This window comes from Fistularia commersonii, chromosome 24 (assembly GCF_037954325.1).
Source record: "Fistularia commersonii isolate RoL2024-O1a breed Wild chromosome 24, RoL_Fcom_v1.0, whole genome shotgun sequence".
Taxonomy (NCBI): domain Eukaryota; kingdom Metazoa; phylum Chordata; class Actinopteri; order Syngnathiformes; family Fistulariidae; genus Fistularia; species Fistularia commersonii.
Genome location: NC_141307.1, coordinates 11,201,603 through 11,225,640, shown reverse-complemented (window position 1 = coordinate 11,225,640; position 24,038 = coordinate 11,201,603). Strand labels below are relative to the sequence as shown.

Sequence of the window (24,038 nt, the reverse complement as noted above, 5' to 3'; positions counted from 1 at the left end):
GGGCGCACTTCCCCCTTTCCTTTTTTTCCCTTCTTTTCCTCTTCCTCAGTGAGAGGTTGCCCGAGCAGCATGCTACCTCTTAGCATCACCCCCGAACACACACACACACACACATACACATACAAAATAAAAATAAACCCTCGCAGCCGTTCATGCACAATAAACACCTTATTGGAGTAAATCAGAGCAGAAAAATTTAAAAAAGATATCCATTATCCTAAAATTGCAAAAATAAGCGGTCAGGTGTATGTGACCCCCCCACACCTGCACCGTCACACCGCGCATCATAAACACACACACGAGAAAATAAATAAATCACAAAAATATACATATATATATATATATATATATATGTAATTTTTTGATGTAATAATATAGAGATGTACCGCACCTTGGGGTCAGAGCGGAGGGGGTCGCCTTCCCTGCCCGGATGAGAGGGTGCACAGCCCGGACTTGGAGGATGGAGGTCGGTGTGCGCGTCCCGGAGCGTGTTCTCCGCCGTCTGCCGTCGCGGCTCATTGTTGGCGCGGCCAATACATCAGCCGCGACGCGCGTCACCCGATCGACGAGCGGCTGGGAATTTAAATAGCCACTCAAACACTCATCTGTCACCGGCCCGTGTGTGTGTGTGTGTGTATGTGTGGGCGAGTACCTCACTGGCTGACCCGTACCCACGTGACCCCACCCGTTCATTGATCACCCCCCCACGCCAGGAACAAGAGTATAGGTAAAGGTTGGCACGGTCACTCAGGGGTAAGAGGGACAGATCAGAGGTTGCCCCCCCTCCTCCCCCCTTCCGGTCTGCCCCCCCCCTCCCATCCTCCTCGGACGATGAGCGGGTTCCTGGACTTCTCGGTGATGAGCGGCGACAGCGGCGGTGGCTCCTGCTCGGTGCGGGCTTTCCACGCCGATCACGGGATCCCAACTTTCCAGCCGTGCGCTCTGGACGAGCGCTTCACGGCGAGCCGCGCGTCTCCAGACGGTGCGCAGCAGGCGGGGTCTTACACGCACCCGCACCCGCAACAGCAGCAGCAGCAGCAGCAGCAGCAGCCTCCCTCCCTGGGGGTCCCCTACGGGCCCTGCGGCTCCTCCGGCTACGGACCCCAAACTTTCTGCGCGTCTTACAACCATTACGCACTGAACCAGGAAGTAGACGCAGCCGCGGGGTTCCCCCAGTGCGGGCCCCTGATGTTCGCCGGAAACGTCTCCTCGTCCATAGTCTCCCGCCAAAGTTACGGCGCGGGGCCCCCCGGGGCCCCACCTCAGCTGCAGTACGCCCACCCCCCCTACGAGCAGCTCACCTTCCCGGTGTGCGCCAACCCGCTGTCGCCGCTCCACGCCGCGCACCTGGAGGGCTGCTGCTCCCCCCTGGCCGAGGGCGCCCCCCCTACCGCGCACACCTTCGACTGGATGAAGGTGAAGAGGAACCCCCCCAAAACAGGTGCGCACGCAATACACAGTGGCTCTGAGGCGGTGCGTGTGCGTGTGAGTGAAACGGGGGGGACAACACGGAGAGGTAGGCTTTGGATGGGAGGGGAGAGGGGGAGCAAGAGGAAAGAAGAGAGGGGTCAAAGTCATAGAAAGTTAGAAGAAAGGAAGAGAAAACAAGGAAATGGATGGATAGATAGATAGATAGACAGATAGATAGATAGATAGATAGATAGACAGGTGGATAGGTGGTTTGCTTGGTAGATGGATGACGGCATAGATAGATAGATAGATAGATAGATAGATAGATAGATAGATAGATAGATAGATAGATAGATAGATAGATGGGTGGGTAGGTGGTTGGCTGATGGATGGATTGATGATGAACGGATGGATGAAATGATGGTGAGATGAATATATGGATGGATGAACAGATAAATGGATTGATAGACAGGTGGATAGAAGGTCGGCTTGATGGACGATGAATCAATGGATGGAGGAATGGATGGATGGATGGATGGACATACAGATACATGGATAAATAGATGGATGGAAGGATGGATGGATGAGCAGATAGATAGATGGGTGGATGGATGGATAGACAGATGGATTCGTTCATTCATACATCGGTGCATGCATGTATATGTAATGCCACTGAGTCGTTTGCTGAGTCGTTCACTGAGTCTTTCTCTGATTCGTTCACTGAGTCATTCACTGAGCCGTTCGCTGAGTCGTTCACTGATTCGTTCGCTGATTCGTTCGCTGATTCGTTCACGTGTTTGCAGGGCGGTCCGCAGACTACGGCTACGGGAGCCATCCGAACACGGTGCGGACAAACTTTACCACCAAGCAGCTGACAGAGCTGGAGAAGGAGTTCCACTTCAACAAGTACCTGACGCGGGCGCGGCGGGTGGAAATCGCAGCCGCGCTGCAGCTGAACGAGACTCAGGTGAAGATCTGGTTCCAGAACCGGAGGATGAAGCAGAAGAAGCGGGAGAAGGAGGGCCTACTTCCGGCCAAGGGTTCCGGCGCAGAGGCGGCCGAGAGCGCTCGGGAGAAAATGGACGAAGCGTCTTCGGAGAAGTCCCTCTCCTCTCCCTCCACCCCGTCTCCATCATCGTCCACGGCGTCCACTTAGGGACTGGAACCGAAGCTACTTTCGGTGTGTCACGGAACAAACTCCCACGCAGTCACATGGATGTGTAGGACAGGAGTTCATGCACTATTTGGGACTTAAATGGCGCAGTAAATTAAGAATGACTGATAGCATAGCTGTCCAAATCACTTCCGGTTCTGAACGTGACACGTCATCGAAAATACACGCATCACCTTCGTCCTACGCTGGGCCACACACACACACACACACACACACACACACACACACACACATATATGTCAAAGGTGCCAAAAGACAGCTGTGCGTCACGGCCGCACCAAAACGCACTGGACGTCGCCAATTTCGGCGTCACGCAATCACTGTGGTTGGGATAGCGTGTTTCTGTGTGTGTGTGTATGTGTGTCTTTTCCACGCTCACGGACGCACGCGAGCGTGGACGCCTGGGGCCATGCGCGATCTGCACGCGCAACGCTTTTTTCCCGCCTCCTTGGCAGCGGGCGCTGAGTTTTATCAGCCGCCACGGCTTTTCTCCTCTCCCGCAATTAATCACGCACACGCCGCACTCGTTTGTCCAATGTGACGTTTACGGGTCAGCCACGCGTGTTGCGAAAAAAACAACACCAAAAAAAAAAACGCCGTTACCTCGGACGTCAAAACCCTTTTACGCACAGGGAGACGCGTCGAACTTTTTACGCACGGTGGGTTGGTGGGTATTATCGGACAATGATAAAAACGGCAACTTTAAATAGAAAAAGAAAGATAAAAACACCGACGTTACAAGATCATCTGCTCAGTTCCAGTGGGGATATTTTGGGGGGAGAGGGGATGCAGCTTCGCTTCGCACAACGTTGTAATTCAATGAAATTTTAACTACGCGCGTATTCATATGTAATTATCATGTAATTATACTGTTCCAAAAAAGAATTAAAGCTACCTCCTTCATATTTTCATCCGTTTTCGTGTGATAACCGAGTGTGGGTGTTGTTGTTTTAATTCCTGGTGTGCAGGACGCGCGTCCACCCCTCCATGCACGGATAGGAAACGCACAAAGACACCAGTGATTAATGATCGCGGTTCACCTTCACCTGGGATCCACCTGCAGGATCTGAGGGCACACACTTACTGCAGCTCTATTCACACACACACACACACACACACACACACACACACACACACACACACACATGATATATATATATATAAATGTTATATTATATTATCTTATATTATATTATATCATATTATATTATATATTTCCCCTCATCGTTAGCTGCATCGATAATAATTAAGTGCGTTTTAAGTGCATTAAGTGCAGACGATGTGTTTGGTGTGTAACTACAGACCCACGCAGCGTGTCGTCACGGGAGTTGTTTCTGTGTAAATAGTTGAGAAACTCCGTGGGGCCTGGTCGACTTTGTCAGGACGTTTCGAGGGTACTGCCTTTCTAAAAATATATATAAATATATACCTTTATATACAACTATAGGTATATATGATCAATACTACAAAAAAAGATGACAACGTAAAATGTACTTTTTTCCTTTGAGACGCATTTCTATATTTCAGTCTGCATTGAAATGGCACATTTACAACGAAAAACTGTGAATATAATGAGGAACATCGCTGTTTATATATAATTAGAACACGGATATGCAGACATTTCCACCCCGCCAAGGTGGAACATTGTGCATTTAAATGGTTTTGATAATTATTAAATCAAATAAAGTCAGTAAACTGCTCCGAGCAAAGGCATCTTGCCCCCTTTCATATATATATTAATTTTTGTTATTTGAAAATAATGTAAATTTATATTCGGAGAACGATGTTTTTACGTCCCTTTTTATTTTAAATTGTAGCGCAATTGTAATTTAAAATAAAATCCGAACAAAGTGAAACAAATCCGTTTGGATAACGAATTCCAATTTGAAAAAAAACGAAGGTTTTTCGAGTTTAATCGGACATAGTCGTTTCTCCCTTTCTGATTATTTATTTTTTTTTCTATTTTTGAAAGATTTTACTGAACTAAGGCGACCCCAGACAAGTATAATTACTGCTTTATAGAGCCTCCGTTCGATCGATTTCTTGTTGTGAGAAAGAAAGTACACCGGAAAGTTTTGGGTATTTCGTGCGCACGATTTTATCGCGTTTAAAACGAAAAAAGAAAGTCGAGGAAGTGGAAGAATTAAAAAGTCTGGAGACAATAAACCTCACAGATCCTCCTCCAGGAGCCACGCAGAGCGAGTTAGAAACGCAGCTGATCGTGAGGGGTGGGGGGGTCAAACGTCGGTCACACACACACACACACACACACACACACACACACACACACACACACACAGTTTGTTGTCACAGCACACACACACACACACACACACACACACACACACACACACACACGCCCAAACAACAGTTTACAGAGCACACTGGGCAAAGTCACGGTTCACCTCCGCCGGCCTGTTTGGACTGGATGCTGTGAAAAACCCTCCGCGTGGGAAAACAGGTCCACCAGGATCACGCACAATGTGGCCGATGGTTCCCGTTAAGGACCCTCGGATGCCCCCCGCACCCGCACCCGCACCCCCACGCCGACGGGGAGTCCAGGCGGCTCTCAGATGGACCGGACGGCCGGTGGATGTGACGCGTGGAGTGCGTGGAGGGGGAGAAAGCCGCGCTTGGCTTCGTGGAAATAGCCTTGGTTTCAGACTTACACGGGTATTTCCTTAAGATCTTTTTATATTTTTCATTTTTTTTATTTAATTTATTGGGCTGATCGAGTTCTGAACGCTCGTATAGACTCCGAAAGTCTAGGTAAAGAAATAAAAATAGAACAAAGAACGCCAAATTATTATTACTACTATTATTATTATTAACATATGATAATAATAATAATTCAAAAATATTATGACTCTTTCTATTACTGCTACTACACGGGTACTATCAATGCTAATAATCACAATAATAATAGTCATATCCTAATACTACTACTATTATTAATAATTAAAATTGTAATGCAATTAATTACAATTGTAATAAAACTGCTGCTAAAATTTACACCAATGCTTATAATCGTGCTCATAACTATATTGATAATAACAGTAATAATTTTATTAGTAATATATAGTAATAATATATTGTGAAACCTGCTATTTGAACTCATGATTTGTGAATATTTCCACACGGCAAACATCCATTTTATTCACATCCCAAAAAATAAAAGCAAAAATAAAAACTTTGGAGAACGACTTTTAAATTCCCTTGGATGTTTCCTAATTTATAGCAGGATGAAAACATATCCTGTCAATGAGGCGTCACCGGGGGTTTCCGAAGGGACTGCAAGACCGATGGCGTACAGGTACACACACACACACACACACACACACAATGAAGAACACCATTGTGGGCCGAAACTATACCAGAAGAAGAAGTGTATGAGAATCAGAGTTGCTTGAAGAGGAACACACACTCAGATAAGTGTGTGTCTGCAACCTGCACTGCTACTGCATCCCTAGCCTACCACACAAAAAAAACAAAGTGTGGTGTGTGTTTTGTTTGCAGAAGGGCACACTGAGTGGTGGGGGGCCCGCCGGGATTTAATTGCCGGCGCTTTTGAGGGCTGGGGTTCGGCTCGCTTCTCCCGCTGAGCACAAACGCATTGATAAACACACCTGTTACCTGCGCGGGGACGCTAAACGTACCCAGGTGTGTGTTGTTTCCCTGCTTTCGGGCAGGGGATCTACTGGTGGGGGCGTCGAGAGTCTGCTATCCCGGAATGGTTCGACTGAATAGAAATTCTGGATTTTCCAGAGCGTACATGACTCATCCTGTGGATTTTTGGTGTTGCACTTTTAGAATGATGACAGCAAAGAGGAACTAAGAGGGCCGACGCTTTGCGGGACTCCGCCACGATCAGCACAACCTCGCTGTTTATATGGACCAAGGTGTGAGCACACACACACACGCACACACACTTACGCACAAAAACACACACATTAGAGAGCAGTTGAGATAAGGAACGGCTATCTAGCAGATAGCCGGGGCGCAGGCTCGCCGAAAGTAAACTTAGCTTATCGCCGCAAGATTGAGCGAAGCCGCGACACGGATTCCACGCACGAGGCAGCGTGGCGAAGCCGGCGGCTCGTTCTCCGACGCGTTTTATAACATTGAATGCAACTTTTTGAAGGACTAGAGAAAACGGAAGGGGTCTGCAGACGGTCATCTGCGTCGTGGGGTAGCTATTGCAGCTGATCTCCAAACGAGGCCAGCTTTAGTCCTTCCTGTTAGCTGAGATGTTTAAGTACTGGTTAAAAAAAGATTAAAAATGGGAGTTTTCCATATTCTGCCCAAATGAAGACATTAAAACATCTGGAAATCAATAAAATCAGTTTTTCGGGACATTTTCCCATTTTCACAAATGCGACGGGAAACCGGGAAAAGTGATGGCTGACCTTTTCTTTTTTTTATACTTTCAAACGTGTTTTTTTTTTTTAACTCAAGTTCCCGCAAAGGAAGAGCAAGACGCACAGTTTCTCAGGCGATCCGTCTCTCGGCGTTTAAGCAAATCGCTCGAAAACCCCCTGAACGAGCGAGCGAGCGAGCGAGAGAGAGAGGCGGACGGACAGAAGTCAGTCATCGGGGCGGTGGAGGTATTGACCCCTGGCGGTTGTGATTGGCAGCCAAAATGAATTCCTTCATTGACGGACCGGCGTCCCCGTGTGCCGATAAAGGGACCGACCCTATAGAGGGATTGACAGTATGATGGAGGGAGAGACGGAGGGGAAGGTGAGCTTGAGTGACGTCATGGGATCGGCGGGTCGTTTGCTACGTTACCTAGGTTACGACGGCCGGGATGTTAGTTGGGATAGACGGAAGCCATGTTATCGTCTAAGCATGAGGAAAGGCTACGTGGCAGCTAGCGGATGGACAGCCCGCTCACGCAACTCACCTCCGACCGTTGTCCGCTGCTTTTCCTCCCAGCTTTTTGTTTTTGTTTTTGTTTCCCCCCTCCGTCGAGCGGCGTCGCCCCGGCCCCGACACAGGCGCGCAAAGAGACGTGAAAACGGGAGCCTCTTTATTATCAGGTTGGAGGCCCAGAAGAAGAGTGAGGATGGGGAGAAGGGTGGTGGTCTAGAGACAGAGATCCATCCATCACACATGTCCTGACCTCAGCTTGACCCTGGCGTGGCAGCCAATGAGGCGCCCCCGCTCCCCCCCCCCCCCCCCCAAAAAAAAGCCCCCCACCACACGCAGATGCTCTCACACACACTTATCTACACACACACATGCACATAGAAGGGATCGGGTATCACTGAGTGGAGTCTGGATACACTTTGTGTTAGCCGCCGCCGCTTCCCACAATTCTTTGTTTTTTAACGTGACTAATGTGAGTACCGACACCTGACAGGCTGTTCATTCTCTCTCTGCCTGCGCACGCACGCACACACACACACACACACACACACACACACACACATACAATTAAACACTGAGGAAGTCAGATTAGCTGCACATGCACGAGCGGTTCTCGCGAACAAAAGCCGACGTTAGAAGATTGTTCTCGCGATCTGAAAAAAACAGGCAATTTGTTTTTCGGCAAATTCACGATTAAAGGGGGCGGGCGGAAGGGAAATGAAACAAGGACGCTTTTCGGGACTATTGAACGACAATAGTCCTGTGTGCGTGTGTGTATGTGTGTCTATGTATGTGTGTGCATATAAATATACATCTGTGTATATACATATAAATATACACACACAGACATAGACATAGACACACACACGCATATATGTTTGTGTGTGTATATATATATATATATATATATGTAACATTTTAACTACTTCACCTCATATCTTCTGCCGAACTCCTGGATCTATCTACCTTTTTTTTTTTTTTTCAGTGACTCTACTGCTCATTACATTACATACCTGGTTTTATTTACTGTATATTCCTTTAGCTGTTACATTTTAACTTATAGCTTTTGCGATTGCTGTGTTCTGCCTTTTTAATTTTTGCTTTGAAAATAGCACTGGATCTAAGCACAGATATCTCAGCTTTCGTGCAATAATTGTTGTGTAATAATAGTAAAGCGATTCTATCTAATTCTATTCCATTCAATGAACATGAACTTATTATTGTTTAGTAAACAATAATAAGTTTACTAAACTTAAGTTTAAGTTTACTACATAATGAGTGAATGTTGAGTTTCAGTCCATTTTTTTAGAAATATCATAAAATCCTTTCCTGGGCTAAAAATATTTCTAAAATAGAGATTGTTTTTTTTTCTTGAGCTGAGCCATGACAACAATAACAAGACAAGTTTGCTAATAAGCTCATTTGCAATAAGCACAGTTTATCAACACTGCAAATTTAATAGATATTAAAAACAAATTGTAATTACTTATTCAAAGGCGGAAACAAGAAATTACAGGTAGGGAAGCTAATGTACTTTATATCATCTGCAGAGAAAGCAATAAAACAGACAGACTACTCTTATTATTACCATTAGCATCGGCATGCTAACCGTCGCTGACCGATATAACAAACGAGGTGTGCAGCAAAAGATTTTCTTTCTGTTTGAATTGCGCCAGGAAAGAATTAGGTTACGTCCAGAGAGCCGGTCGATTAAGTCATAAAGATAAAAAGATATATGTATCCAGCGCCTCGTAGCCAACGACACACTCCACACACTCGACACACTCGACACCCTTCCCCGAGTGCTTGTCAATAAACACCCGCTCTAACCTCTCATATCAAGGACCCGAGGCTGGGAGAGAATTCAGTCTCAGAAATAACTAGACAGGTTAAGTAGCGTGTGTTCAAACAGCCTTGGGGAGGTGATCGCTGACACGTCAGGGAAGGAAACCCCCCCACACACACATATAGATACAAACACACACACACACACAAACAGAGCCGAACAGAGCTTTGGGGCAAAGAAGAGGTTTTAGCACCTGGGATTAAACGTCTCCATGTCGGAGTGGTGGTGGAGGGGAATTTAGGGATATGTAGGATTCTGCCGGCGGGGGGGTGGGGGGGGGGGTCGGGTGTTTGAACTCACCTGATGTGAGAAACACCTGTCGGTTTCATCGGTTTTCATGACGACGGCCCTCGTGTGTTGTGACAGGAGGGAACATGATCCGAAGGGGGGGGGAGGTGGGAGGCGATTTGTGTCGTGATTGAAACAGTTAAAGGTTACAGGAAAAGCAAGGGATGCAAACAGATACAATTCACTCTTCAAACAAGGGACCTTCTGGCACTGCAGCAAATGTTCTCTTGTCCGGGCATCCAGGAAATGGCGTGGATTTGTGCAAAGGCAGTGCTAACGTTGCGGCTCGCCGTTTCTGTGACAGACAGGAGGGCTCGCTGGTTTGCGCACACCTGAGAGCTGGAGTGAAACTATGTGAGACATGACGGGCCACCCGTCCCCTTAAGCGGTCGAGGTTTGAATCGCTCGTAACAGGAATCCTCATGAGACAAATTGTGGAAAATCTCTTCACATGTGATTTAAGTCAAACAGTGAAGGCAACATCTTGCAAGTTAAAGTGGGTTTAATGTAATTAGCCGCTACTTTTTTCACACGCTTTGAACGCTTGATATGGCTAATTTATGGATTTTTAAAAAATATTTAGCCTGGTATAGTCGTGCCAACGAAATGACTTGTACGACCTGTATCTTTAATTTTTTGAACCAGATGTGTTACAGGCACCATTTGGAAAAATAAACATTTACAATATGTTTTTAATTAAAGGTTAATCTTGCTTTGTGAATGTCTCATGTTACAAATGGACACTTGGATTTATAGGCAAGTGCGGTCTATATATTTAATTTTTTTTTCTTTTCAAATTTAGTGGTTGCGGCTTATATTATAAATTATATATATATTTTATCATAATAACGGGCAAGAGCCATATTGCTTAATGACTATGTAAACACATGATGAAAGAAAAAAACAATAATAATGTAAGATAAATATTAACATTCCACTGATCTGATTCTAAATTGTATTTTCTGTATGTTCTAATGTTCTCAAGTAAAAATTGCTGAATTCGGGCATTTCCTGATCAAATGTAAGCCAAGGTGCGGCAGCTGAGCTCCCCTCTGCACACGTAGTCTCTCAAAAACTGGGCTGAATGTTTGTAGAAAGATTTATTGTATTATTACACACAGCACCACTTTCTCCAAACAGTGTAATGTCTTTAGCACAAGTGTGTGATATGACTATTCTTGCTGAACGGAAAATAGCCTTAAAGAAAAGTCAGGAGGTGAGGCAGACAATACTGTGCCTCACCTGAAGGGGGCGTATGTGAGTTGACAGGTGCTCATGACTCCTGTCCCTATAAAAGCAATAATTAGATAAAATAAATAGATAAATAAAAGGAAACAATCAGGACTTTTGCAGAGTAACCAAGCTTTTGGTGGAGAAGTGTATGCACGCGGAACTTCAGACAGAAAAGACAACAAATTGTTTTCAGTTTTACAAAAAAAAAAAATGAGATGAGACTATCTGGGACAAGAAACTCTCAAGTTTTTAAAATTGAAAATATTCTTCCAAAGAAAGTCATGGCCTCACCGGCCATGACCCTCACCGCACGCCACTGGTACAGACCTACATTTTAATTGTATTGATTGGACCCAATGAGGTAAAGATGATGTGTATATTGCATGTGCAGTCAAACGCTCCTAATCGCGAGCACATCAACCCCTTTTGATTTTTTGATCAAATTTTGAATCAACCTGGAAAGAAGCCTTGGTGCACCAGCAAGCAAAGTCATTGGATTTCCACATTGTGGCATTGTGGCGTTGTTTACGTCGTTCATTGTTGTGTTCTCCTGATATAATACTGTTTTTGTGTAAGCTAGCCGTCATTATGGCTCCCAAACAGTTTAAAAGTGCAAGTACTAGTTGTGTGAAGAAGAAGTTAAGACTTACAGTCGATCTGAAGAAGGACATAATAGCTAAACGTGAGAGCGGTGTTGGTGTTACAGATCTCGCCAAGCGCTACGACGCGGCTAAGCCAACCATCCGGACAATCCTGAAGAACAAAGATGCGCTTAAGACGGCTGATGTGGCCAAAAGAGTGACGTTAAGGAAGAAAAAGTCTCAAGTCTCAGAAGAAGTAGAAATTGATTGTTAATATGGATTGATGAAAGACAGCGAGATGGCGTTAGCGAGGGTCTCATATGCTAAAAGGCCTTGCTTTTGCTGATTTAGTGAAGGAAAATGTTGGCAAGAAGAGAAAGAACACCAGAAACACAGCAAGAATTCATTTTCTTTAATTCTTTTCTGGATTTTTCCTCAAATAAACCCATAAAAGAGTTTCCAAAGCGTGCAGTATGTCTCTGTAAGTCGCTTTGGATAAAAGCGTCTGCTAAATGACTGTAATACAATGTAATGCAATGTATTTGGTGCTGCAGAACGGATCAATGGTGTTTATATTGATTTCAATGGGAAATACTGATTCGGTTAGCAAAAGGAGTTTGTATTTGAATGGAAGTAGTTTGTGTTCGACTGTGTCAGCTATTGATCTTGATAAAAAATTGATTCTGAATTTTCCGTTTTTAATACAGAAGTGAAACCCCACACGTGACGCGATGTGAAGTTTTTCCATCGGGACACAACCAACGCTTCATTTTGTCAATCGTTTCTAAGAGTGTTACTTTGTGTGTGTGTGTTTGTGTGGCGTGAGCTGACCTCTCCGTCCAACGGGCTCACCTGCAGACAGCTGGAGAGTCACTTCCCCCCCCTTTCCCGAGTCATCAACCCCCCCTTCCCCCCCTTTGCTCGTTATCATTTGAGCTCCGCCGAGACCCCTTCTAATGACAGTGCTTGTCTATAACGTCGCCGTCACGGCTGATGTGCGCGTGTGCGCGGGAGGGGCCCGTGCACTCGTAAGGGTGCGACGTTTGCCCCATAATGACAGCGGCTGTCTATAACGGCTCGTCCTGGCAGGGATCATTCGGTCCGCCCTCGCTCCCACGTCCGCCGCCCAGTGTCACCAATGTCTGGCTGGACGATGATGTGATCTTTAGCCCCTCCGCGATCTATAGACTGGCATTTAGTTCAGGGAGCGTCCCCGGGCTCTGACATGCATGCTAAATTTACAGCTGTTCTGCCGATATCTCACCCCCGCCTGCCCTACCAACCTCCTCCGACACAAGATATAGCCGGCGACGGCAATATTCCGACAGACCGCATTGGATACCAAAGTGGCAGTTAGCCATTTTTGTCGTTGATGCCCAACAGGAAAACAATGTGGACGTGTTTGGTCTTAGCAAGCTTCTTGCTAGCGTTCGTCCATTCATACATTCAATCAATCATGCTTTATCTATACGGCTTATCCGTGCAGTCAGGTTCATGGGGATGCCGGAGCAAATTCGGTTGCCGATCGATTGCATCCAACGCGCAACTATTCCCCCTTTCACACACACTTCATGAAGCGACATACATTCGCATGCCTCATCCATTCACACCTATGGTCCAATGAAGCCCCTGCTTTTTTTCGGAGTGTGGAAGGAAACTGGAGGAACCCCTCGTGGACACGGGGGAGGGGAAAGAAAGGCCTCCCCTGTGGGTCAGTATTGGGAAAACAAAGGTTTAAGGATGTTCAAACAAAAGCTTTAACAAAGCCTAAGGTGTTGCGACACACTCTTTTCTCCAGCTTGGAGTTCCAGAACCCTTCGGAGGAGGCTCGATCCATCCCCGCACATGTCCTGGTATAAAAATGTCTTCTTCCTCGCTTCCCGCGCGTGTTTTCCTTCTCTAATGCCGGCTTAAAACGCTCTCCGGAAGATCATTCGCCGTTTGTTCTCACGGGTGTGCGGGGTCCGGAGGGATCGGCCGTGTCCTCTCCCGCATTGATGCCATCACGCTCTCATCTGCATACCTGACAGCGCGGACCTTCTTCCTCGCTCCCCCACGACCCCCTTATGTCCTACCCTTCCTTCTCTTGCCCTCTCCTTCTAGCTTTTGCCTTGTTTGCTCCCTCGCCGGGTCAATATGCTGCGCACGAGGAGATTCAGCCGTTGCATTTTCTAGATAAACACCCTGTTAGCAGGATTATCCCCGTTGTCCTAACAATGTAAACCCCGGATTAGGCCAGGACTCTCCAGGGGTCTAGGCGTGTGTGTGTGTGTGTGTGTGTGTGTGTGTGCGTCGCCTGCACTGTGCAGGCTCGCCATCTGCAAACCATACCTCTGAGAAGCCAGAGTGTGAATAGCATGTGTGGTTTTTGTTTGATATTCTAGATGTAGGCCTTTATGTGCGGCCAAAAAAAAAACCTGATTAAACAAAAAAATACGGTTATGTTCATCTTAAATTACGGGACTGGAAAAGAATGTTGTCACAAAAAAACAGAATAAGAAAACATATTTATTTGTCTATCTATTCATCTTTATTTATTCATTTTATTTTTAACATTTTCAGTGCCAGCAGTTGAAAAGGGCCGGAGGGTGAAAATTTTATACAAAATAAACTTGTAGTAAAGAGCAACCGCAGAATTTGGACGTGTTCTCCAGATGTGTTTCAGTACGTTTCATCTGAATGTTCTTTTGGTGCTCGTGTATTTGCTACTTTTTATATTGAGAGGTAACTAAAATAAAATGGTCTTGTTTTATTTGTGTAGATTCATACAAAAATGTGGGTCACATAATGGTGCCTTTAAAAGAACTTTTTTTTTTTGGGGTGAGAAAACACAAAAAATGAAGCCCGATGTAGAATAAGGAATTGACTTAGGCGATTATTATTATTATTATTCTAAGAAGATGAAGATAATTCACAGTAATTTAGGATTCCCTTTATAATGTTTCAGGACATGAGACAAGCTATGAGCACTTTGCTGTTTTAGCATTATTTTAGCGTGAACAGAGGTGAAATTGTGACAACAAAAACCAACATTTTTGGGGGCGGAAACTAGTAAAAGTCCTGCTCGGAGAGATGGCCGAGGATGCGAGGGGGGTTTTCGGGTCAAAGGTCGGCACCCCCCGCCGATATCTCCTGTACAGGGGAGGCAGTCACGACCCGGTCAGCGGAGGTTCAGGCGTCAGAGAGTGACGGCTGACTGACAAGACCAAGAGGGACCTCTCCTGCTCTTCGTCCCCGGTCGGACCTTTCATCCCCCCCCCCTCCCTCGATTTCAGCCGCTCTGCACGCAAGAACCTCGGCTCTGTCATCCTCTTGTCCTTCCTCTCCCTCCTCACCCTCTTCTTCACCCCTCAAACCAAACATTACGGCAGGGTTTCACTCAGCGGGCCGAGGCCGAGAGGGGCCAGCTCTCGGCGGGGCCGCGTGTCTCCATCCCGCGGCGTACATAGCTCACATTCACACAGGCGCACATATTGAACATATAGACGCAGTTACAGTCGCCAGGAGGCCACGGATGAGTCAACCTTATGGGATGAATGGGCTTCTAAAAACACATCACGGCCATTTTATACGCCGAGCAGCGTGCGTCTTATTTATCGCAGTCAAGTCGGAATTTATCGCCGTGGCGCCGAGTCGCGATGAGGTTATCTGAGAGCGGGTCTGGAGCATGTCATTTAAAAATGCACGGCGACGAGGAGACGGATCCCGGCTGGATGTGGCGGCATTCTGCCTTGACCGAGGGAAAAAAAAGAGAGAGGTCGCAAAATAGAACGGGGTCCCCGTTCAATCCATTTTTGATTGAATTGGAATGAGATTTTGCATTTAACCCTCGTATTATGTTAAGGGCAATTTGACCCATTGGGTCAATGGGTGAAACGGGTCAAATTGACCCTTAACATAATATGAAGGTTAACTGTAATCGGATTGGGGACTTGTGCTAAAAAATGGCTTACAAAAACACCCATTTAGGGTGGAAGGTGTTATCTGCAAGCCTGAGTGCAGGAGAAACGTAAATATCATAAATATCATAAATGAGCAAATGATGACGTGATCGACCACATTATAAAAAGGGACTGTATTCAAAGTATTGCAGTATTTTATATTGGTTAGCGGTAGCAACATGCTATGCTTCTGTTGATGTTTTTGTGATAGGATCAGGACAGAAACGTCTGCTTTACACCAACAATTGTTTTTTTTTTTATTCTTGTCAGTCACCTGCGGCTCAACATGCCACTCAACTGCGTTCATTTCAAGCCTAATTTAAAATACATGACATTCGCTTGACAATCACAAGCTAAGACAAATATTGGCCTATTACTCACTGCGGTTGGGACTCGAGCCAAGTGTTCACGCGGTCCGGGAGAACAGAATGTTCGGAAAACATTTATATTCATCGCCGTTTTTTTAGAGGGGGTCTAGGTACGAAACAAGCGCCTCATCAACTTGTCGTTGTCAAGTCTGATTGGCCGGCGCAGCCCGAGGGCACGAGACGAATCAGACGTCTGCAGGTGTGCGCGCCCCGCCCAGGCAGGTGTCCCCGGTTTCTTTTCATTAACCCGTCTGCCGCAATCAAAGGTTGTCAGCGAGAGTGATGGAAGGCGGGTGAAAGAAGACGAGGAAATGGAAGAAAACTTGGTTTATTCCTTCCATCCATTTTTTTTTGTATCCTCGGGCGTCGCGTTGCGGGGCGAGAAACGCGGCGGATTTGAACGCCTGTCAGCCACCCGGCCGCAAAACGCGACCTCTCCAGGGACGCACACCTGCGTGCTCCTTGGGTTATCGTGGAAAAAGTGACATTTGGCGCCGTGCGCTACTGTGTGCGTGTTTATGAAATGCCACAGCTTAATGAAATAATGAGGGAATGTCCCCCCTCTCTCCACAGCACGGCGGCTCGCTCTTTCGCTTCTCCGGCGGCGAGTCACGCCGCTAAAGGTTAAAAGGAAGATATTCTAATCGGGGAGGGGGGTCTACGCACAAGAGCCGCTCAATAAGGCCAGCTGGTGTCACAACATTCAGGCTGCGAGTGTGTGTGTGTGTGTGTGTGTGTGTGTGTCTTGTCGTCGTGTGATGCTAACATGCTGCTTATCTGATACTTTCTGCTATTTTAATACCCGAATCGCATTTTAGCGTCGCTTTACACACAAGTGAAATCGCATGTATGTGTGTGTGTGTGTGTGTGTGTGTGGGGGGGGGGTCTGACGGGGTGATCTGCCGGTCAATCGGCCGTATCGATTATCGGGACAGGGGCGGTTGGTGGAGCGGCAGCAGTAATTAGGGCTTTTGGGTGTGGATTAGCCGGGAGAAAAGGTCACCTGCTCAACGTCGGTGGCAGGGCCGCTTGCGGTGACAGCGAGGGGCGGGTGTCTGGAGAGCCCCCCCCCTACACACACACACACACACACACACACACACACACACACACACACACACACACACACACACACACACACACACACTCACAAATATGACGGGCGCGAGCTGAATTTTCACCGATTTGGCTCCTCAAGTGCTAAAGAAATGGCATTTGGGGGATCTAAACATCAAACATACTATTAAAGCTAATCCCTTATTGGTCACTTATGGATTCAATATAAACAACGTAAAGAAAAAAATCATCATTTCAAAATCATCAAAATCTCATTTAATGTTAAGGACAGGAAGTGTGTGTGCTTGTGCGGCTCTTAGCACTTTAGCGTGAAATGTAAACAAAAGGAACATCTGTGGCAGCCTGGAAAGTAACATTATCTCAATTATCATCATTATTGTTATTGTTACAGATCTGTTTGTGCATGTGCATGCCTGTGCACTATCACCGGTTCCTCCAGGTTCAAAAGCATGCAAGAGAGCATAAATTGTCGGACTGAGATGGTTTGGATGTGTGCAGAGAAGGGATGGTGAATCTGTGTGGAAGGTTGCTGAGGCTGGAAATGCCAGGCAGGAGGTCTGGATGAAGACCAGAGGAGAGATTTATGGCTGGAGTGAAAGACGACATGAAGTTAGTTTGTGTGGAGAAGAAGAGGGTTAGATGGAGGCAGATGATTGGCTGCGGCGACCCCTGAAAGGAGTAGCCTTTCGCTAAAATGTGAAAAAAGAAAAGATTCTTATGATCATTATCATCATCATCATTGTATTTTTATTTTTATTTTTATTTTTATTTTTATTTTTATTTTTATTTTTATTTTTATTTTTATTTTTATTTATTTTTATTCAGACTATTAAGCAAAAACAGTTTCGCTTGGAATCAATTTTAAACATCCCCTTATTGATGAATTCGGGCACATTTAACTGTACAATCTGTTGCCTTCAGTTAAAAAAGTCGTCCAGTATTTACGGTTTTCAGTATAAATCGCTCCTCTGCGCCGTATTGACACTTTTAATTGTGTTACAACTCTCTGCAGACCTGCAGGCCGCCGTCTGAGCGGCATGAGTAAAAAGGTCGCGACCCTCCCAGGCTGCGTTCCAGACAAACAGGACGGAGGAGCTGCAGCAGGACGTGGAATGCCTTTTTTTTTTTTTTTTTTTTTAAGAAAAAAGAAGATTTTGCTTCGTTGCTACCTCAAACAAGGTATCCTCAGAAAATGGGATTTTATTTAAAAAGCACCCGCCTTTTTTCACCTCCTCCGACATGTTTTCAGTGTTAGCGAGCAGCTGCTCGTTCGCATTATCTCTGTGTTCTGTACGTTCGCCGCCATGTGGAACCAATTGCTTTCCAATAAAAAAAAAAAAAGAAATGATGAAGAAGGTGTCTGGTTGTCTGCGTTCGGGGAATGTCAGCTCCCCTTTCTCCTCCCGTGCAGCAGTTTAGTGTGAGGTGGAAGCAGCTGTGGCAGATGGAGGGGATTTCTGCTTTTTCTGCAAAGCTGCAGCACCTCTAGTGGCCGAAAGTGGTAACTGGCGTTTCTGCAGAAAAACCAGACATTTTTTTTTTTTTTTTAAATGCCAGTGAGATCGGTGTGTGTGTGTGTGTGTGTGTGTGTGAAGCAAATGTTCCTTGACGATAAATGACAAATAAGCGAGAGGGGACGTCCGGCAACACGGAGATGGGGGCGAAACAAACCCTCAGGGCTTGTAGCTGATGTCAACAGGGGACACGTTTATCGTGACACACGAGGCGATGCACGGCGGTGAATCGTCGTGAAATGATCATGCGTGATGGAGGTGTAATTTCCGGTGGCACCTCTGCTCAGATGCTTGAGTTTTACTGCGCGCGCTGACCCCCGGAGCGCCCGCGTCTTCACACACATCTGCATTTGTGGCGCAGGGCCCGACATAAAACACGCTTTCCGGAAGCCATAATTCAAAAGGAAAAAAAAAAGGAAAGCTTTCAAGGAGGATTTTCTGACTGTTTAGCGGTAAAAAATGTATTTCTAACATATTAATTACAATATAAATCAAACTCCATTTTCTATGCAGAGTGTAATAAGGCAGAGCACAGACACACGCGCATGAACGCACACACACACACATCAATCTATCTGTCTAAACATTCTTATGCGTCTAAACACGCGCCTGGATGAGTGCTTTCAAATTTTGTCAAAAACATGTTGTTAAGTCTCCATAGAGGTCGTCACAAATTTCAGTTGTTGTAACGAAGGTTGCTACTTTACAATTGATTTATTTTTAGATTTTATTTTTTTTAGACGACAAAAGTAAGTGACTTCCCTCTGAATCTGTTGCCATGGCACCCGCGGCATATAAGACCGCCATAGGATGGATGGGGGAGCCGGGCCCTCTCTCTGCACGGCTTGTGTATTATAGAGTTCACCAGAGGGTCAAAAGTGTCACCACATACATCACAGCTGTGGCAGAACAGCACACATGGTTGCCATAGCGATCAGCCATTTTTTTCTCCCGCTGCGCTAAGTCAAACAGTGCAGGGCGGGTGCCGGGATACGAGAAAAAAAAAAAAAAAGGATGGTGCGTTGGGTTAAATGTGTGTTTTCGGTGAAGGGAACCAGCTTATTTGGCCAGGTGTATCTTCGCCAACAACCCGCGTCTTCCATGTTGGGTTTGGCTGATTCCGGCGTGCAACTATGAGGGGCTGCGCAGCGCGATAAAAGCGGCGAGATGACATTGTCAGAAGCTCCGCTGAGCGTAGTCAGGCTGTTGTGGATGGCCTCGGCGCTCATCAGCCTGGCGATTAAAAATGCAAGGGTGGGAAGGAGGGGAGTCCTTCATTATGGCTGAAACAAAGCCGCCCTGCCCTTCCTATGTGTTCCTATATCGCCGTGAAAAAAAAAAAAAAAAAAAAAAAAAAAAAAGCCTGTTTCCTTGGCAACTAAACCGGCTCTCTTTGTCACACGGAGTCGAGGGCGAAGGGAGGGAGGAGGGTGAGCGGAACGCCAGCGAGACAAGCCCACCGCTGACCTCCACATGACCTCCAGGTGGACACGCCACATCGGCTTCCTGCTTCGGGGAAGAGTTATTTGTCATTTTGACACGACGTCCGCTCGGGTGCGGGAAAAAAAAAAAAAAAAATCCAACTTTTACAAGATTATTTTCCCCTGCTTGGTGTTTAATGCATTTGCTCTAGATAGGGGAAAAGACTTGTTGATGCAGCACAAAGAGAGGAAAAGACGCTGCGCTCTCTCATTGGCCAGGCCGGCGACATGGCGTGCAGGCTGGCGTCTCAACCCGGACCCGTCGGCGCCCCCTACAGGGCGCTGCAAGCCCTGCCGGGTGAACTTGCGACCATAAAAGGTTAAAGGTCACATCTGGCGAGTTTAATTCTAACTGATAAATAGGTTTATATCCAAGAACGGATCACCTGACGATGTGCCGTTTTTTTTTTTTTTTTTTTTTTTGGCGACCCTCCTCCCTCGCCCCGGATTGAATTTCTTTCAATTTGTTCCCGCCGGGCGATATCTCTTCCCTCCTCTCAACCCCGTCCGCATCTCCCTCGCCGTCGTCTGGCCGTCATCTTCCCGCCGCCGACTGGTACTGATGGTATCGGATCCGCCGTTGGCTCTTACGGGGAGGCGGGGTGGAAAAGCGGGGAGCTAATGGGCTTTCAAATCCTTTACCGCGAGAAGGGGCGAGATAGGATCAGATCTTTATTACGGGCCTGGTTGGAGGAAGCAGAAGATGTTTGGAAAAAGCAGAGGGAGGGAGTAAAGCGTGTTTTTTGGCGGCGGGTGATCAGCGAACCCCCCCCCGCCACCATTATCTGGACTCCTTCTCGCATCCAAAAGCCCCTCAGAGAGAGTAACACTGCCTCTCTCGGCCGGATGCGGGAAAATCCTTCTCCCCTGGCAGATGAATGATGTCAAACAGACATATTTATATTCATTTAGGGCCGAGGAGGAGGAGAATCCATCTGTAACGGATGTGATAGGAACGTGCATGTGTGTGTGTGCGGATGAGGGTTTGCGTACACACATACACACACACACACACATGAGCGTGTTGGAGCATGTGTTTCAAGGTATCCATCCGGAGTGATAAATGATTTGCGCTTTTGCGTGAGTTGATACCGTGTTTGTGGATTTGCGGAGTGTGTGCTCCACAGCTTTGTGTGTATGTGTGTGTGTGTGTGTGTGTGTGTGTGTGAGTGAGCGAGGTCATTCCCCGGTCACTCGTTCAGGCTGTGTGATGAATGAAGAGGAGCAGCGGCTGAAAAGCCAGAGAGATTTGGGAGAAACATTGTTCCTCAGGGTTAAAAATGGTCCTGCGTTGTGCCGCAGCCTGGGGGAACGTTACCAAGAAAATGTGAGAGCGCAGTTTCAGGTGCGTGTTCATCATTTTAGATGTTTAATTACAACCCCGGCAAAGTCATAAACTAATAAAATATTAACGCCGACATTTTTTTAGCAAGTAGCAGAAGAATAAAAGATTCGATAGAAGCGCCGGGGGCGTTTGATTCGTCCACCAGGACCAAAACAGGAAGTAGCGCACGCAGAGAAGGCTGCTGGGAGATGTAGTCATTGAGTGGCCCGGGATGAACTACAAATCCGGAAATATACAGGGGGTGCGAAAGAGCGATCGTTCGCCTGATGGACGTCAGGTCCCTGTTTGAGGACGGCTGAGGATGAACGGCGCAGAAGTGCATTGTGGCGTCAATGTCGGCTCTGCATCCTAAATTATTCATCCTGTCAGCCCCCGCCCCCCACCGCTCCTCCTCTTGGAAAAAAAAAAAGCTGACCGAGAGCTTTACGCCCCCAGCGGATTCCCCTCTTCACCCCTCCCCATTATCTCCCCCATGATTCGCTCATTTACGGCCTCACGTCCACTTTCGCTCCAACCTCACTCCTCCCGCTTTCCATCTTCCTCATTAGTCCCTCCCGCCAAATCGCTCGCTCTCTAACTCGACGTCTCCAACCCGGGGCGTCGGTGCTTTTCCGAAGTAGGACCCCCCTCGGCGGCCTCTCGGATCCCAGCGTTACGCCGGAGGTTGTCCGGTGTGCTTCTACGTCTTTATCCACACACGCGTGAATGCAATGTGTGTGTGTGTGTGTATTCTGTAATTGTGACATGGCTCATACATCATGGCCCGGTACCCGTTTGATTACAAGTGGTGCAGCCCGGTTGATTAATTGCTGGATTCAGCCTCCTGGCCCAAGTGGTGACACCCGGTCACAGAGCTCCTGTACTGACCCCCACACCCTGAATGCACACACACACACACACACACACACACACACACATGCCCGTCCAGGGTTTTTCATTCGTCTCCTCTCGCCTCCGCTCCTGTCATTCCTCTCCAGCCTCCACGAGCTCCGGATCCACTCAATCGCACTCGATAAACCCTGTGATCAGCTGACGGCGGAGCCGGGGTGGGCCCCACCTTTCGCCCGATGACACCAAGGAATCGCTCCAGACCCCCACACACACACCCCTGAGCCCAGAATAATTGGAAGGAACAGAATTAATGAATGAATAAATAAACAAATGAAAGGCATCAGACACCCGAAACAACCCTGTCTTGGATAGCTAGCAACTTTAGCCACGTAGCTCCAGCATCTCCGCGCTCATCATGAGGTAATAAAAGTTATTTCCTATTATGCTGTCAATACACCGCTGCCCCTAGTTTTATATTTTGAAAGATTCCTGTTCTCGTAGGTTTACTGTGTTTATTTTTTTTAAACACAATTTCCTAATTTTCCTTATAGCACAAAAGGGGGATCCTTGTTTTCAGGTGCACGCTCAGTGTTTGCTATCGAAGAGACACGTGGGATAATTGGTGACTAGAAACAAAAGGAGACTCATGGACAGACTGTGAGTGTGTGTGTGTGTGTGTGTGTGTGTGTGTGTGTGTGTATTCCCCCGGCTCTCACCTCTATGTGGTATCAAGATGAGGGATGGCCCTGCCAGTGATCAGCCGGTGCCTGGACACAAGCTCTGTGCAAGGATTCCCTGCTGAAACCATTAGTCTAGGCATTAAACACCATTAGGACACACACACACACACACACACACGTGCATCAATCTGCACACAGAAACACAGGGAGTGAACGGCTGTGTCCATATGAGAGGGTGAATGGTTGCATGTCTCTATACGTGGCCCTGAAGTTAGCTTGCAGGGTGAACGCAGGATTAGTGGTATAAAAGAAGGAAATAATATAAATATATAAATATATTTATATAACAATATAAATATATAAATATAAAAAAAGGAAAGAATGAAAAACTAAAGAATGAAAATGACCACATTTTCAAAGTTCACAAAAAAAAAAAAAAAAATTGCTGGAATCCCTATACAATTGTTGTCCGTGTATAAAAACGTGATCGCTGAAAAGAGTTATAATACACTCTAAGTTGAACATGCGTTAAAAAGTGGCTTAAAAAGATGTAATAAATGTGTACTTATATGTCATTATATTGTTGTCTTACCTTTTTTGACACTGTTTTGTTTTCCCCAGAGCAATACGCTCACCTCTTCTCTATAACCCGTGGATTTGGGATGATTATTCCGCCCCATTTTGCACTTGCCAGGGTTTAATTTGAACTGTGGGGTGATTCGACTCCCGGACAACTCAATTTTTAATTTTTTTTTCAATTGGTAAACGGAAAACAAACCGTTGTCCGAAAGAGACAATTTAAATTAATCAAGTCGGCGGTCGGAGGAGAACATCTGCATCCGAGGAACTAAGAAACGAGATAAAAACCTCAGGCCGGAGCGATATTAGACCCATAAACGAGAACATGGCGACTAAACGCAGCCGGTGTTTGGTGCTTTCCGGGATGCGCTGCTCTTCTTGTCCGTTGAGGAGTCGCGATCGCAGACCGATACCGCCGCACAAACGTCTGCCTGTCACATCGGATTTTTGCTGCTCGTATCTGGGAGCCGTCTCCGGACCCGGACTGGCGTCAGATCCCGCTAACCAGCGCCACGCCATCGGATGCTAATAAATCATGCGTGTGCGTGCTTTTTTTTTTTTTTTCCTCACAGATGTACTCGCGGTCCTAATGACGACGCGCCCCCCCCCCTCCACCGCAACAGGCTGACACTGATGAATGGCTGAAGGTGCGTTCTCTCCAGAGCGACGACTGTCAGACTCTCACCTGTGTGTGAGTGTAAAACAACCCCTGTTAAGTCACACGGCGTGCAAATAAATTTAAATCTAAATGAACTCTGTACGGAGCAATTTCTATTCTAGGTCAAGCAAACACTGTTGGTTCTTATCACCAAAGTCACCGT

General features: G+C 46.6%; 1 protein-coding gene and 1 long non-coding RNA gene across 2 annotated transcripts; both read left to right on the top strand.

Annotated features, from left to right (window-relative positions):
• The first annotated feature begins 831 nt into the window (after nt 1-831).
• Nucleotides 832-3,339, top strand: hoxa1a (homeobox A1a). Its single transcript, XM_086171395.1, has 2 exons — nt 832-1,441; nt 2,214-3,339. The coding sequence occupies exons 1-2, from the start codon at nt 832-834 to the stop codon at nt 2,564-2,566; spliced, it is 963 nt and encodes a 320-aa protein (XP_086027521.1). The 3' UTR covers nt 2,567-3,339.
• Nucleotides 3,340-5,175: 1,836 nt separating this feature from the next.
• Nucleotides 5,176-22,255, top strand: LOC147220510 (uncharacterized). Its single transcript, XR_015108054.1, has 4 exons — nt 5,176-5,257; nt 5,826-5,897; nt 6,395-6,483; nt 22,105-22,255. It is a non-coding gene; the product is annotated as an uncharacterized LOC147220510 (long non-coding RNA).
• The last annotated feature ends 1,783 nt before the right edge of the window (nt 22,256-24,038 follow it).

Coding starts and splice junctions, on each gene's coding strand:
- hoxa1a (XM_086171395.1), top strand. CDS start 832: ATGAGCGGGTTCCTGGACTTCTCGGTGATGAGCGGCGACAGCGGCGGT. Junction 1,442..2,213: donor GAGGAACCCCCCCAAAACAG/GTGCGCACGCAA, acceptor ACGTGTTTGCAG/GGCGGTCCGCAGACTACGGC.